The sequence below is a fragment of the Aedes albopictus genome, chromosome 3 (genome assembly GCF_035046485.1).
Source record: "Aedes albopictus strain Foshan chromosome 3, AalbF5, whole genome shotgun sequence".
Taxonomy (NCBI): Eukaryota; Metazoa; Arthropoda; class Insecta; order Diptera; family Culicidae; genus Aedes; species Aedes albopictus.
The window spans coordinates 294482554-294497776 of NC_085138.1; the positions used below are offsets into that span (position 1 = coordinate 294482554).

Sequence of the window (15223 nt, forward strand, 5' to 3'; positions counted from 1 at the left end):
AGTGGTATTGCCAAACTGGCGCTTCTTGGAATGATTCATCTCCCGGATCGTGTATGTATTAAGAAAGAATCGAATATTCGTTTCTTTCCCGGAAATGTTTCTCTAGGAAATGTTGTTACAGTAAAAAAAGTTTGGAAATTTTGGGGGGTATTTTTTTTTGTTTATTAAAGAGGTTTTAAACCAACGGGTTCATTCGCCTCTAATTTGGGGGGTATAATAAACTGGTGCTATACGTAATGGTAAAATGTTTGTAGACTTCCTTCGGTGTTCTTCGTTTGTATCTTACTTTTATTCATCTAGAAAAATCAACCGTAGGACAACCCTAGATTTGGATTCCCCTAAGTAAGTCATTTACAGTACTTTACAGGCTTGTCTAGTGACAGTGAGGAACACTTCATTTCCTCCTCTAGAGAAGGCACTTTTGATGCGCAAAGTTTCGAGGACTGCGCTTTTGGTGCGGCCGTAGCAGTCATTAGAACTGACAAGAGTTGTCAATCTAATCTAGCCAATACCCTTCTCCCACAGCCACAGTGCGCCTATAGTTGTTGTTCCGATAGCATATCAATCACTATCTGCCGCCACCCGACCCGTTCATCGCTGCCGATTATATCGGCAGATATGCGAACGTGCGGCCGGCGTCTTCCAACAGCGTGTCAGATATTAAAATTCAAGTTCATTGATAATTTCTTCGAGCGACAAATGTTGCTCCACCGATAAGCAGCGCATAGTGGCGGGGACTTGCACAGTGCAAACTGGTGCACATATTGTTCGCTGTTGTTTGATTTATGCGTACCTTGCAATCTAATGGTCGATTAATTGAGGTGTAATTACCTGCTTATTTCGTTAGGCTCGATGGAATAGGATCAGGTGGAAGGCGCTTACATAGACAAAAGGAGGTCTCACATAGTCTTAGTACTGAGTGTAACCACCTTTGGTCTCAGTCTCAGCTGCTCGGCATGGCCGTTGCGTCAACTCAACAAGCTTAAGATGCTAGTATGTACACAGGACCGAATATTTGACGAATATAATACTCAAACATCTGGTATGACTCGATCGAATTTTCATTAAATTCAAAAAGATGTTAACTTTTAGTTTTTTCCTTGTCAAATATTTGACTCCGTGTACTCGATGCTTTAGCAGTTGTGTCCGGGGTGATTTTGTCCCATTCAATTGAGATTACTTACTTACTACTACTTTCAGTCCCACGGTGGTGCAGAGGTCCGGTGGTGCAGTGCCCACGGTGGTGCAGAGGTCCGAATTGAAAGATTTCCATCCTGGGCGATTGCCAGCCATCGCCTTAACCTGTGGCCAGGTCAAATTTCTGTCGACTTCAATTGAGATTACCTGCCACAATTGCTGGATGCCTGATGTTATTTGGTCCAACGCCGGATTAGCCATAGATCATGACAGACATCATGACTCTACCCGCTGAAAACAAAAAAGGGGAAGAGGACAATTACCTATTGTTTCCAGAACCTACCTTGTGATACTCAAAACTTCTTGATTTTACAAAACAAGAACACTGGAAGCTGTTTAGGCACTATTCGTCCGAATTTGGCGAATTCATCGCTCCCAGTGGTATTGAGGCGTACCCATGGTTCCCTCGAGGAAGAGGACAAAGCGACAAAACCACTCTGATGTCAACTATTATCTTCAACATCGAACATTTCATATTTCGACACTGATTTTTCACTTGGGCTTAACTGACATTTTCGAGTTCTCTTCATCGGTCCTCTCCTTGTGTTATCACAGAATGTGTATTGAGTTTTCCAAAGATTTTTTGGTTGAAATGCGAAGAAGACGACTACATCTTGCTATAGAAACAAAAAGAAGAATGATTTTGTTTGTTTTGATCAAGTTATTTATTAACGAAAGAGAGAGTCGACGAAGAGAAATCGATCAAGTCAGTTAGGCCCTTATGAAAAATCATTGTCGATTTGTACCCTTTCAGTACCATTTGGGAACTACTGGATGTGGATAACGCCTCAACTGGAGCAGAGCCGCCTTTTTCTCAACTCAAGCGAACTAAAACAATTTTCTGGGAGTATGTTAGAAAAAGCTCTTGAAGGAACCTCAAGAGGTACTCCGAAGGATTCCTTCATAAAGTTCCGCTGTGATGATTTCTCCAAAGATTACTTCAAAATCTCCTAAAGTAAATTTTCCTCCCGAAATGCTTGTTGGAATGGCTTCTAGAATATATCTATGAAATACTTCTAGGACTCCTCTTAGACTAGACTAGACTAGAAGTTTCTGCAGCGGTTCATTCGAAAAATTCGCCAGGAAATCCTCATGAAGGATTTCTTCATTTTTTTAAATGCCTCCAAGGCTGGCTTCCTCTAAGAATTCCTCCGAAAATTCTCGCTCTAGGGATTTCTACAATAATTTGTCCAAGTATTCTTCTTTAAATTCTTCCTCAAATGTCTGCAGGGATTTCTTTAGATTTTTTTGTAATTCCTCAAGAAGTTTCTCAATGGAATCATTCAGGAATGCCTGCTGGAATTCCTTCAGAAATTCCTTTCGTGGTTATTTTGGAGATTTCAACAAGAATCCCCCAAAATTCTTCCTATGATTCCTCCAGGGATGCCTCTTAGATTTTTTTCGCGGAATACTGATGGGGCTCCACCGGAAACATCTGGCGGAACCTCCCAGATTTTTTTTGCTAAGGAGGATTCTTAGTTGAGGAGATTAGATCTGAAGAGTTTGTCCTGGAGGACGTCCTATACTGGATAAATACCAGCATGAAATACTTAAATATCTTAATAAGAATACCTGGAAGAAACCTTAGTGGTAATTTTGGAAGGAATTAATATAGAAATTTGTGGAAGTATCTCTAGAAATCATTGAAGAAATTTATTAAGAAATCGTAACAACATTACTGGAGGAATCCCGGCAGGAATTGCTGGACGAATTTCAAGAGGATATCTATTACAAATAAAATAAATGGAACAAGTAATGACCTATGTTGGGCGCCATATTATGAACAAACAATAATGGAACCCTATAAATGCTATGCTTTTCTTTTTATTACGAAAAATAAATAACACATCACAAATGTACATTAAAATTCACGAATTCACGCTTACAACTTACAAAATATAAAAGTGCCCGGTTATCTCCAAGGTGATAACCATTTACAATCACAGGATGACAGGATGAGGTTTCATTTATTGGTTTTGCGTCCATCAGTCAATCCTGGAAATGTATTTTATTTGGCTAACTGCCCTTTAGTTCAAAGTCGTTTGTTCTGTGTTCATTGCTTAATTTAATCTAGGAAAACTAATCCTAATGGGCCATCCCGAATCGGGTTTTAATGCAAGACGGCTGCATTTTGCTGTCCGTGCTAAGGACCAGTTTGCCTGTCTTGCAGGTATTTATCGACAGCAATTTCCTAAAAGTATGCAACCACTTTGATTGCTGGGGCTGTATTCCTCCTGAATAATAGAAGAGCCCTGTAAATGCAAATTAAAATTGGGAAAATATACACAAGTTAAAATTGAATATACAACAGATAAATAAAATTGGTAACATTTTTTCAAAGATTTCAGCAGGAATCGCTCTAAGATTGTTTGTTGCAATTACTCCATACATTTCTCCAGAATTCCGTCCAGGGCTACCTCCAGAAAATTATTTTCAAAAATCCAGAAATTTCTCAAATAAATCATCCAAAGATTTTTACATGAATTTATTTATAAATGCCTCCAGAAGTTAATACTGAGACGCTTTTAGCAAAGAATTTTAAGTATTTTAATTTAATATATGTATTTGCTTTTAGAAATTCTTGCCGTTTTTAAAGAAGCTCAACTTAAATTCCATAGCTGTGAACAAACATGGCAGTTTTTATTTATATGGAAATCATTCTAGTGGCAGGTGCCTACCGCTTCTGATTCGTATGCAGAAAGTCCTGCCCTGCGTTAAATCCATGGCCCGTCTCTTTTTTTCGACTTTGTATCTTTCTAGGGGTAGGCGGGGCAGTATGGACACCCTCAATATTTTGAAATATGCGAACTTTTTTGAACTTTTAATGAATGGAGAATATAGTCCATTTATCTAAAACGTAGTTTCAGGAAAGAAACATTCGAAACTAAAATTATACTTGATTTTACACGAAAAAGTTGCGTCTTCCGTTTTTTGTGCATGGACATTATAATTTTCACACCATCTAAAATAAGATTTAGTGAGTAATTTATTGCAGGTCGATTAAAGCCTGATATTTCTAGAACACATGCAAATAGTTTTGCTGTATCTACAAGCTTAACATGTTCATATTTTCTTCTTTATTATATCAAAAATCTAGTTTGGAAATATCTTCTGCTCCCGGGGCAAAATGGACACTCACCTTTTTGAAAGAAGCGGCAAGGGAAAAATATAGGCAAAAACCTAGGGTGTTCATACTGCCCCGCCTCCCCCTATGCACTTTATCTCTGCGCTCTTCATATACATACAACTCATGTATATTCATTAGAGTGGGTCATCGTTTATATGAAAAAAAAGAAAAAAAATCAATGGTACCCTATCAGATCAAAGCTTTTTTGATCCCATTTCAAGACCCAAATAAGTGTGCAAAATTTGGGCACGATTTGTTATGACTACATTTTGTGCATCGCGTTTGAAGTTTGTATAGGGTTTTACGTAGGAAAACACACTTTTTTGCATTTCTCTCATAACAAGCTCGATTTTTTCTAAAACCATGTAACCGATAAAGTAAAAACATAGCCTAGAGTGTCATGAAAAACTTTGTCGAAGACCACACAGTGATCTGATGCTTATGAAAAAAGTTATAGCGTTGTCATTGCTTGCCGAAACAGCATGATTTTGTTGCTATTGTTATTCCTTTACATGTTAAAACATAAACACATGCATGTGGTTGGTCGGTTATAACTAATTTCACAAGCATCGAATCGCTTTGCTGTCTTCAACAAAGTTTTTTAGAACATCCTAGGCTATCATTTTACAGTATTGGTTAAAAAATTTCAGACAAACTTTTTCAATTTATAACAAAAATGCAAAAAAGTACGTTTTCCCATACAAAATCCCATACAAATTTCAATTGCAATGCGCAAAGTGTAGACGCAACCGATCGTGCTCAAATTTTGCACAGATACTCAGGACCCGAAACGGAACCAAAAAAGCTTTGATCTGAGAAAACGGTTCCGATGACCCACGCTAATACCTGGTCACGTCCTTACAATCGCTAGGAAAGGGTAGGAATGTTAGTTTAACGTCTACTCGAAGATATAGGGCACCCAAACTATCTCCATAGACGTTAAGGAAAGGAATTTGTGTTAGTAGGGTGGGATTGTTATGATGAGCTCTATTCGACAATCCAGAACGCAGTTGAAATATGATGGATGGTTTACAGATCTGTTAAATGAACTTACCTTGATATTCCTGAAAGAAAGTATATTAGTATTCAAAAACAAAAATATAAATAACATACACATCTGCATATCAATACTGAAGATATTGGAGGAGGTCCGAAGGATTGAGATAGCCAATCAATGTTTGACAAACACAAGATTGAAGAGGAAAAAATAAATAAATAAAAACATAAATCGTTCGCAGTAAAAGTCAAAACATTTCAAAACAGAAACATCACAAAAACACATCAAGTTTCAATTTCATGCTCCCACTTTAGACAAGAAAATACCAAAATTGAAACTTGATGTGGTAGATCTTACGCCGTAACGCACCATTTATCTCTCACACTTTATCTCTCCGCTCTTCATATACAACTCATCTATATTCATATGTCCGTTCATAGGCATCGCTAGAAACAGTAACGGATTAAAAAAAACCGTTTTCCTTCCTTCCAATCACTGTGTCAATCTATCAGATAACGCTTACGAGTGATGCAATCAAACGAACTGTGCCGCATCATCTTCAGTATAATATACACACGATTCTATCTCCTAACCTTTGGCATCCACGCACCAATGTGTGAACCCTCTGCCAACCATGTACCACCAAAACTAAATCATTCGCATTAATTTGTGTAGACGCAGAGGTATATTCGGTCTGTCGTGGATATAAATAACTGTAATCATATTCTTTCTTCGCCTTCCCCACATTAACCACGGTACGTTCAAAGACGTATAAGGAATATAAGCACGCTTATACCTAGAGAAATCCCTGTGGAAAAAAGTAATTTCTAGATTAATCCCTGGAGAAAGTCCTGGAGGAATTCATAACAGAGTCCCTGGAGAAATCTCTAGAAAAATTCTTTTAAAAATAAAATTCCTGAAAAATTTTCTTGAGAAATAACTGGGGCACCCCTGGAAGAATTTCTAGCCCTGGATAAATCCCGAGATGATTTTTTTAGAAAATCCATTGAAATATCTTGAAGAAACAGGGGGAATCATCAGAGCAGTCTTAGAGACATTCATGGATAACTGCATAATGCAAATTCTGGGGGAGTCCCCGGAGGAATTTCTAAAGGAGTTGTGAGATCAATATGCAAAGAAATTCCTGGTGAATCATCAGGAGAAATTCCTCGAAAAAAGACATAAGCAATTTCTGTAGCAATTTCAAGGAGAGTTTTGGTAGGATTTTATGAAAAAAACACAGTAGGGATTCCTAGAAAAAATGGGATGTACTTTCTAAGGTATACCTGGAGAAATGCTTGGAAAATCCTTTAACTCTCTGGAAGAATTCCTGGAGGAATCTCATCAGGAAGTACTGGGTAAATCTCAGCAGGAATTCCTGACTACTTCCAAGCAGGAATAATTGGATACATTCTAGACTAAATCGGACACTGCCATAATCGGTCCGCAACTGTATTACATCGTGCACGATTAAGTAAATTTCTCAACAAGATTCCTGAGTAGTGTGTATCTGGGATGGTGAAATCAGGTGGACAAAATTATTTCGCTGAACAACTGGGTCAGTGGATGTAAAACATAACCTAACCTTCCTTTTAGCAAGGCCGCATTAGTTAGAACACAAATGAGTTTATCTGAGAAGTGATTAGTTTAATGTATTATTGTACAATACAACATGTCAGATCAGGGACTTAAACAGTATGTAAGTAGTGTAGAACTGTTTAAGACCAAAAGCTAGACTTTACAAATACTGGCGTGAGTATGAAATGGACAAATTGAGATGAGATTTGCGTAAAAGTTACTCGTCCGCTCGATGAGACTCCTACTGGGTTCGAGTCTCACCGAGCGGACGAGTAACTTTTTCGTAAATCTCACTTCAATTTGTCCATTTCATACTCACGCCAGTATTTGTAAAGTCTAGTTTTTGGAATTAAGTAAAACTTCCATTCGGCTGGTTAAGCCGCAAAAATCGATAATTAATTAATTTACTTATGTTTAAGATCTCCAAAACATTAACAAGTTTAAGTCATGTCGTCTATACGCTTGGAAAAGGTTTCAAGGCATTCTAGGTCTAGATTTTTTATCCTATGCATGAGCATTAGAGAGAAACTGAGTGACGGGAAATTTTGCAAATACTTACGGTTCTCCAAAAACCCTGAAACATAGATCTTCAGTATTCGTGTCGTCAGTATTCATCCTGCTCTTGCTCGAACTTGTCATCCTCAACATGGCCTTGACGAATACCTTCGCGTTTACCGCTTCACGTCACGTTACTCAGAGTATCCGATGAACTAGGTGAAGTCATGCATCCAAGAGCAAGTACAGACAACAATAGCAGCCATTTGGTCCCAAATATTTCTGTTAGTTACAGAAACCGGGGGTCTCCAGTTAGCCTGAAGGTTAAGGCTATGGATCGCCAATCCGGAGACGGCGGGTTCGATTCCCGTTCCGATCGGGAAAATTTTCTCGACTCCCTGGGCATAGTGTATCATTGTGCTTGCCTCACAATAAAGCCTGTATCCGCAATAATCGGGACACAGATGTACGTCAGTAGCTCTGTAATGAATCGGTAAAATTGGCCAAATAAGTGACTGAGAACTCTTTGGTGTATGTTTATTATTTGTGCCAAATTTCATAAAAATCGATGCATTACTTTTAACTGTGGATGGAAAACAAACAGACGTGGTTTAAAGCATTTTGTGCAATTATGATCAATTTTCATTCGCATACTAAATGGTTCTTTTACGCTACAGTTCAAAGTTCAATGATGATAATTTCAAATTTCGTTAGCAGTTATGATACTTATAGAGACACTTTCTTGCAAAATTTCATCAACTTTGATCAATCGATTTGAAAGCTACTGGTGTTGATAGGTGTGAGTGTTAGTGAAATTTTTTCGTGTTTTTCATGTGCGATTTTTGCCTATTCATAACTTTTGAATTTCTGTGCCAATTTTCATGTAATTTCCATAGAAGCTAGTTCATTGTGTGTTTATTTAGCCTGCAAAATTTGATGATTATTATTGGTATAGTACTTTCAATAGTGCAATCAAAACAATAAAGGGTGCTGACTAATTGCTGTCTGAGGGGCTAAATCACGTTCAGTCCCAATACATATTTCGACTATAAAATTGTTGATAGTGCATCAATTTTTTTGAAATTCTGCATATGGAACAAATGTAGATTGAGAGGTTTGTGTTCAAAATTTCAGCCATTTCCTTCGCCAAAATCAAAAGTTACAGCGCTGACGAACAAAACTAGGGACTGTACAAAATTCAATGGCGCATATTGAACGCTTTCGTTGCTACAAGAAAAAATACTGCACCGATTCACATGAAATTTTGTAGGTGAAATGAACACATCTTAAGATGTTATTTAGACAAAATTTAAGCAATTCTAATGTATCTATTGCAGAGTTACAGCTGTATTTCTGTGTCCCGATTATTGTGGATACAGGCTTTACACAAATTCATGCAATGGCAGGCAAAGAAAGCCCTTCACGCTATGTCTGAACCAGCAGATTATAAAAAATTGCATGTACATCGGGTTTCTTTCCATAAAACATCAGTATTCAAGCTATATTTTCATTTGCAGAAGGTTTCAAAATATTCTATCGGGAAAATTTTGATTTTTCCATCTTTTTGAACGTTTTTCATACAAATTTGCTTGAAATCCTCATTTTCGGTCAATTTCTCTCCCATACAAAATGTATGGAAAAATTTTCACCGTTAGAATATTTTTTAAAACCTTCTGCAAATGAAAATATAGCTTGAATACTGATGTTTTATGGAAAGAAACCCGATGTACATTCAATTTTTATAATCTGCTGGTTCAGACAAAACGTGCCCTTCAATTACACAGCGCAACATTTTTTTGTCTCAAGAGCAAACTTATGTGTCTCCGAAGGATTTTGGGTCGCTGAATCCGAATCCGGGCTCAGATTTGCTCCAGCACGTCACAATTTTGAGCTATACCTCAATTTATAGGGCAAAATATGCGATTTTGGGCTTTTTTGACAGCAAGCCATGAGGCAAGGAAATATTTGTTTTAACCAATCAAAAGGTTAATTGGTCAATTAACATCTAAATTAAAGACTCATGCAAAATATTTCGTTTAACCTAATCGAATTTGACTGATTTTAGCATTTTAAGTTATGTCGAATTCGTTTTTGAACCTGGGTTGGAACTGGATTGGCGGAAAATGTGTAAACAAACAAACGTCAAACAAACTCAAACAAACTTTAGTACAAGCGAAACCGAAGTCGGGTTGGGGTTGAAACTGTGATCTCATCCAGTTCCAACCCAGGTTGGAACTGAATCAAAAACGAATTCGACATTAGTATGAAAACTTGCATGCAACTTTTGGAGGGTGACTTGTATATGGGAAATATCGTACCTAACATAAATCGCTTAAAACTATCAAATTTGATTAGGTAAAACGAAATATTTTGCATGAGTCGTTAATTTAGATGTTATTTGACCAGTTCACCTTTTGATTGGTTAAAAAAAATATTTCCTTGCCTCATGGCTTGCTGTCAAAAAAGCCCAAAATCGCATATTTTGCCCTATAAATTGAGGTATAGCTCAAAATTGTGACGTGTTAGAGCAAATCTGAGCCCGGATTCGGATTCAGCGGCCCAAAATCCTTCGGAGACACATAAGTTTGCTCTTGGAGACAGACAAAAAGTAAATTTTTGTTACGCTGTGTTAATAACTGTGGAAATGCTCAAAGAACACTAAGTTGAAGCGAGGCAGGCCCAGTTCCAGTGGGGACGTAGAGCCGAAAAAGGACAATCAATGTCAGAGCGTGTACTTATTTAATGAAACATACGCTTCTTCCAGTAAAATATTTCAAAATGCGCAACTCAGAAATTTTATGAACGTGTCTACGTGATCAATAGGTATATAGTCAAAGAGTACGACTCTGCAAATAGCAAAACCCTGTGTAAACGATCGAGGGCTTAATTTTTCTTATTCTGTGCGTGTGTACGGCGAGCTCGGTTTTAGGTGTGTGTGCTTGGATAACTTTAGTGGCCGCACCAAAGAAGAAGTCTGTGATTAGATAACCTTGGTGAGCTCTTTTCATGTTATTTGTTTATTGCGTGATCAGACATCTGTAACATAAAATTGATATCTACTTAGTAGATAAAAGATTCAAACGATAATTTGTCGTACGATTCAAATTTAAATGTTTGGATCATTTACAGAGTTCTCTGTGCAATTTGATTGAGCGGTTTAGGATTTTCATTCCTCATCATTTTTTTGTTGGTCTACAACTCTTTTTATCCGCAAACTCAAGGCGTTAAATAATAATCATGCATATTATTTAGAAATAATGGTAATGGTTGGTTCTGCATGGGTACCATAGGCAATTGCTTTCTTTGAACTAACAAGGGTGGTTTTGGCGGAGGCGATAGAGAAAATCCACGTTTTGGGTACTCACAAAACAACATTCTGTTATCAAATGTGACAACAATTATCATTCAATTAAACAAAATTTAAAAAAAATCACAATTTTCCATCCCATTTTGATCCACCTAGCGTCTCGAGGAAACCTTTGCCCAACAGCACGAGGAAATGGAACAACTATACGGTAACAGTGTGGTACCGATGCCACCGCAATCCCCGCAGGCGCACGATCTGCTGCAGATCGGTTCGACCCGCAGCAGTATTTCCTCCTATTCGGACGGTCTGGGCGCATGACAGAGGGGGAACGGTGGCTGCAGCAGCACCACCACCGGTAGTGTCAACAGTCGCCTCCTCAAGCGGTGAGGAGGTTTGCATGGGGAAAAGGACGTGTCGTCGGTGATTGTTCAAAAAACACACGTAGAAAGTGAGTTCTATGTTCCCCACGCAAACCTAAAAGGGAGATGTAAAAATGTATCAGGAAAACTGTGTAGATAGTTGCAGGGCTGTTACACGTGGCGCGGATTTTGCGTTTTTCGCGGTTTTTGCGTTTCGCGCGGATTTCGCGCGTTTTTGCTCATTTTGGCGCGGATTTTGCGGAAATCGTTTTCAAATGCACTTACTTTTAATATTTGGACATGAGGCTCAATACAATCAGTAATAAATAATGAACATTTTCAGATTAGAGTTAAAAATATTACAATCACTACAAAATAGTTCAGTTTTGTGTTACGTGACACAAAAATCACGCATTGAAATGAAAATTCGTAATTTTTATTATGGATTTTGGAAGTACATCGAAAATGATGACTATTCATAACGTTAACTCAAAAGTGATGAAAAGCCAAATGGGACTGTTATGCGAGTGGGGGCAGAACAGCAACTGGAACTGCAAAATATGACACTTTGAGAAATTCGGCTAATTAAAAGTCTCCCATATCGTTCAAAACCTAGCCTTCAACTTGGAATAGTCTGGATCCAATTAATCTATGAAACACGCTCTGTAGATGTCTTTGTTGAGTTTTAATGCCTGAAATATAATTGTTATTAAACCATCATGGTTTATTAAACGCTTACATTTAGAAGATCGTGTACCTAGCTTAGGGTCTCCTTCAAGAACCATCAAAGCGTCCATTAAATTGTGATATGCTTTTCCTGTGAAGCCAAACGTTCGTTGCTGATGTCTCACAACAGCCATCATGGACCACAACTGTACCTTTTCAGGACTTGCTTTTTTGGTGGCTTTGTACAATGCGTTCCAAGAGTTTAAGGTAGGTTAGGGAGTGGCAGTCAATATCAACTCCTGATCCATACCGTTAACTAGGCGCTCATTTACACAACAGTTTCGCTTACAAACTTAGATGTTTTCGCGTGTTGATGACAACGCTACTTTACCATGCCGTGAAGCTAATAGAAATCGCCCAACAATCTGCTTTAATTGCTGACTCGCTTCTACACATTACAAAAATGCTGTTTTCCCTTCTCAATTTCTGGTAAGCACTGTTACAGATCCGCTAGACCTCCTTTGACCATTCATATACCACGTTGATTGAAAAGTTTGTATCAATTTCCTAAAAGTTTCATATTTAGCGATTCCACGTTAAGGCGAAACTGGATCCATTTCCTCACTTTTTGGTTTTTGATTTTTTATGAAATAACGAAGCAATATTTTCAAAATCGGCCGATCTTTTGGTATTTACTACAGATTTTATTTTAGGATTTCTATAATAACGTTGGTTATAAATTGTTTCAAAAGATTCGCCAAGAATGCTTCTTTTTCGGGATCCTTGAAATCAGGAAAACCTATTCTCGTAAAATAGCAAACACACAGATTGATGAACAATCAAAGAACTCTCGATTCAAAACTTTTATTCCAATAAAAAAAACTAGCCCGTTTACAACATTTTTTAATTCTTGTTTGATGTATAAGCTGTCATCTAAAATCATAGATTAATAATAGTTAAAAAATAATTTTTCATTAGAAATGCTCTCAAAAGTCTGGCTTTTTATGAGCTTCAGTCATCAAAACAATATGGTTTGTACTGGCGCGGATTTGATGACCTCGGCGCGGATTTCAAATGGCTTGGCGCGGATTTTGCGGTTTCCAAATCGACACTTTTGTAACAGCCCTGTAGTTGAGGTTGTTATAGAAAGGAAATCAGTGAGATAAGCAATCTATCAAATGTGAATGAAGCACCCTGTGCAATTATGGCCGACATATCGGTCGGATGCTGGAGCAGGCAGCGATTAGTAATCAATGTGTCAAAATTGATCAAGTGCAGCTATACAAAAATTCGTTATTCGATTGCATATAGTTTTGTTTTTCCATAGGATTAGGTTCAATGTAGCGTTTAGGAAGCATACGTTAGGAATCTACTTAACCAAAACCTAATTTATACGTTACTCACATCGAACAGCAACTACATTTTAGCTGAGAAACTGCAAAATAAATCCCGGATTGTACCAATGTATTTAAGCCCAAATCCTTTGAATGCAATATCTTCCAATCAAACCAACAAACGACAAGTCTGCATCTACGCCTCTCCTAAGTTAGCATTCTCCGAAAGCGCAGCATTTAGGATATAGCCGCCCATTTTTAGCCTACCGATTAATGTTATTATACTTTCCTAGCATTTGTACATATGTATTTTCATTTGAACAATGTTTTAGAATTTCATTTTTAAAAGTTAACGATATTTTAACAAATAATATAGTTTTGGTTTTTAACTTCGCCCGACGTGTTTCGCCTTCAAATCGGACCTTCAAACGAAAAAGTGTATCCCTGTAGCTCTTTCTTTTCAATTTCGAACAATTGAACTAAAATAAATGCCATTATTGAACGTTTCGGTCTCGATTAACTAATCGCATTCGGCTTAAGAGGCGAACTTCCTAGGATTGCAAACTTTCAACAAATCCGGATTTCGATTTACTCGAAATATGCGCCGATTCCGATTCAGTAGACATAGTTTAGTTATTTGTTTGACTTTAAATTAAATTTCACAACCACAAATATACAATCTTTGTGAACCACTGTACATAGATATTATGATTAGTGACAATAGTGAAAATTCCTGTTTCTAGGTTCATTATCGCACCACACGAATTAGATCAAAACCACAGAAAAAGATAAACTTGAATCAATTTTGAATGCAATCAAATCAGCAGTAGACCCAATCGGATCCATCGCGATTGGTACAACACAGAATTAACGAGAGACAGACTTAATGATAGATTGAGAGAAACAGTATATTAGATTAGCAACTGATGGACGATGGAAGTATATAGAAATGGAAAGTTGATAAAAATATATAACAGTATACTTATACATAGATAATGAAGAAAAAACAATATTTTTATTCAGTAATAAAATTGGTTGTTTACATTGTATCCGAACTTTCCTGAAATCCATTGTTTGTGGTGGTCTTGTTTCCAGGAGGATTTCACACGATTCTCCAGTCAGCCTAGTGGATCAGGCTTTGACCAGCCGTGTTTAACCTTTCAGGGCGCGTTCTAAAAAGAGCCTATCGTTTGAGAGAGAAAAGGGAAATTCTTGAATACTGCACACCGAGGAATAAAGTCAAAATTAGATTATACATCTGACGAAACCAGATATTCATCCGAAATTTTTCCCAATCCTGTTAAGGCTCAAGCATCCGTCATCATTTTTCGGAAATAGAAAAGCAGTTTTTTCGCTGTAAATCAAAATAATGACCACGAAAATGTATTCACTGTATTCTATTCCTCATGTGGGTATTGTATACTGAATTTACTTTGTATAAATGCACCTTAGCGTGCAATCAAATGATCAAACAATCATTAACTGCTTGCGCGCGGGGACGCGCAAGCGTACGCGCAACTGCGCGATCGATATTATAAATACAATAAAGCAGCGTCTGGACGCTCTTTTTAGTTATCAACACTCGAACAAGTCAAACGTATTTATCTTTATCGCTTACCCCGGAAGAATCCCCCAGTGATCTATTGAACCTTAGTGATTGTATCATAGTGAATCTGTGAGTCCGTTCGTTGGTGATTAACCCATTGGATATTGAAATAACCCGGTACACCGGATTTATTAGTGGGATACAGTGAATCTATTTTTGTTGCAAAAATGATTGATTTGAACGAATAAACTGCTTTCAAATGTTTGATGATGACGATGATTTTAATGACGAATGGTTCAACGTTAAGAACTAGTTAGTTATGTTAGTTCTCCACTTCGTCTAGCCTTTGGTAGTTATTTCACTTACAGGTCAGACTAAGGCCTGGCTGGAGTGTCCTTTGTTGTACATAGCTGTGCGTCTCCAATCACACACTCTGCGAAGGGTCTGCAAATCATCCTCCACTTGATTGACCCACCGATCGGATTGCCCTCGAGAACCATTTTTACCGAATTGGGTCATTGGATTTTCTCGGTATGAACGATGGTTGGATTTCTCAGCAGCTGGTGCAGCTTGTAGCTTATTCGCCTTCTCCAAGTCTCGTATTTCATCTGCACTTC

General features: G+C 37.7%; 1 protein-coding gene across 2 annotated transcripts in view; it reads left to right on the forward strand.

The window, feature by feature from the left end:
• The window catches only part of LOC109418688 (serine/threonine-protein kinase 10), a 225836-nt gene extending 211745 nt beyond the window's left edge, over window positions 1–14091 (forward strand). For both annotated transcript variants that reach the window (XM_062861343.1, XM_062861344.1), the window contains one exon: window positions 10858–14091. In XM_062861343.1, coding sequence (XP_062717327.1) covers window positions 10858–11019 — 162 coding nt within the window. In that variant the 3' untranslated portion in view covers window positions 11020–14091. The remainder of the gene's footprint in view (window positions 1–10857) is intronic.
• The last annotated feature ends 1132 nt before the right edge of the window (window positions 14092–15223 follow it).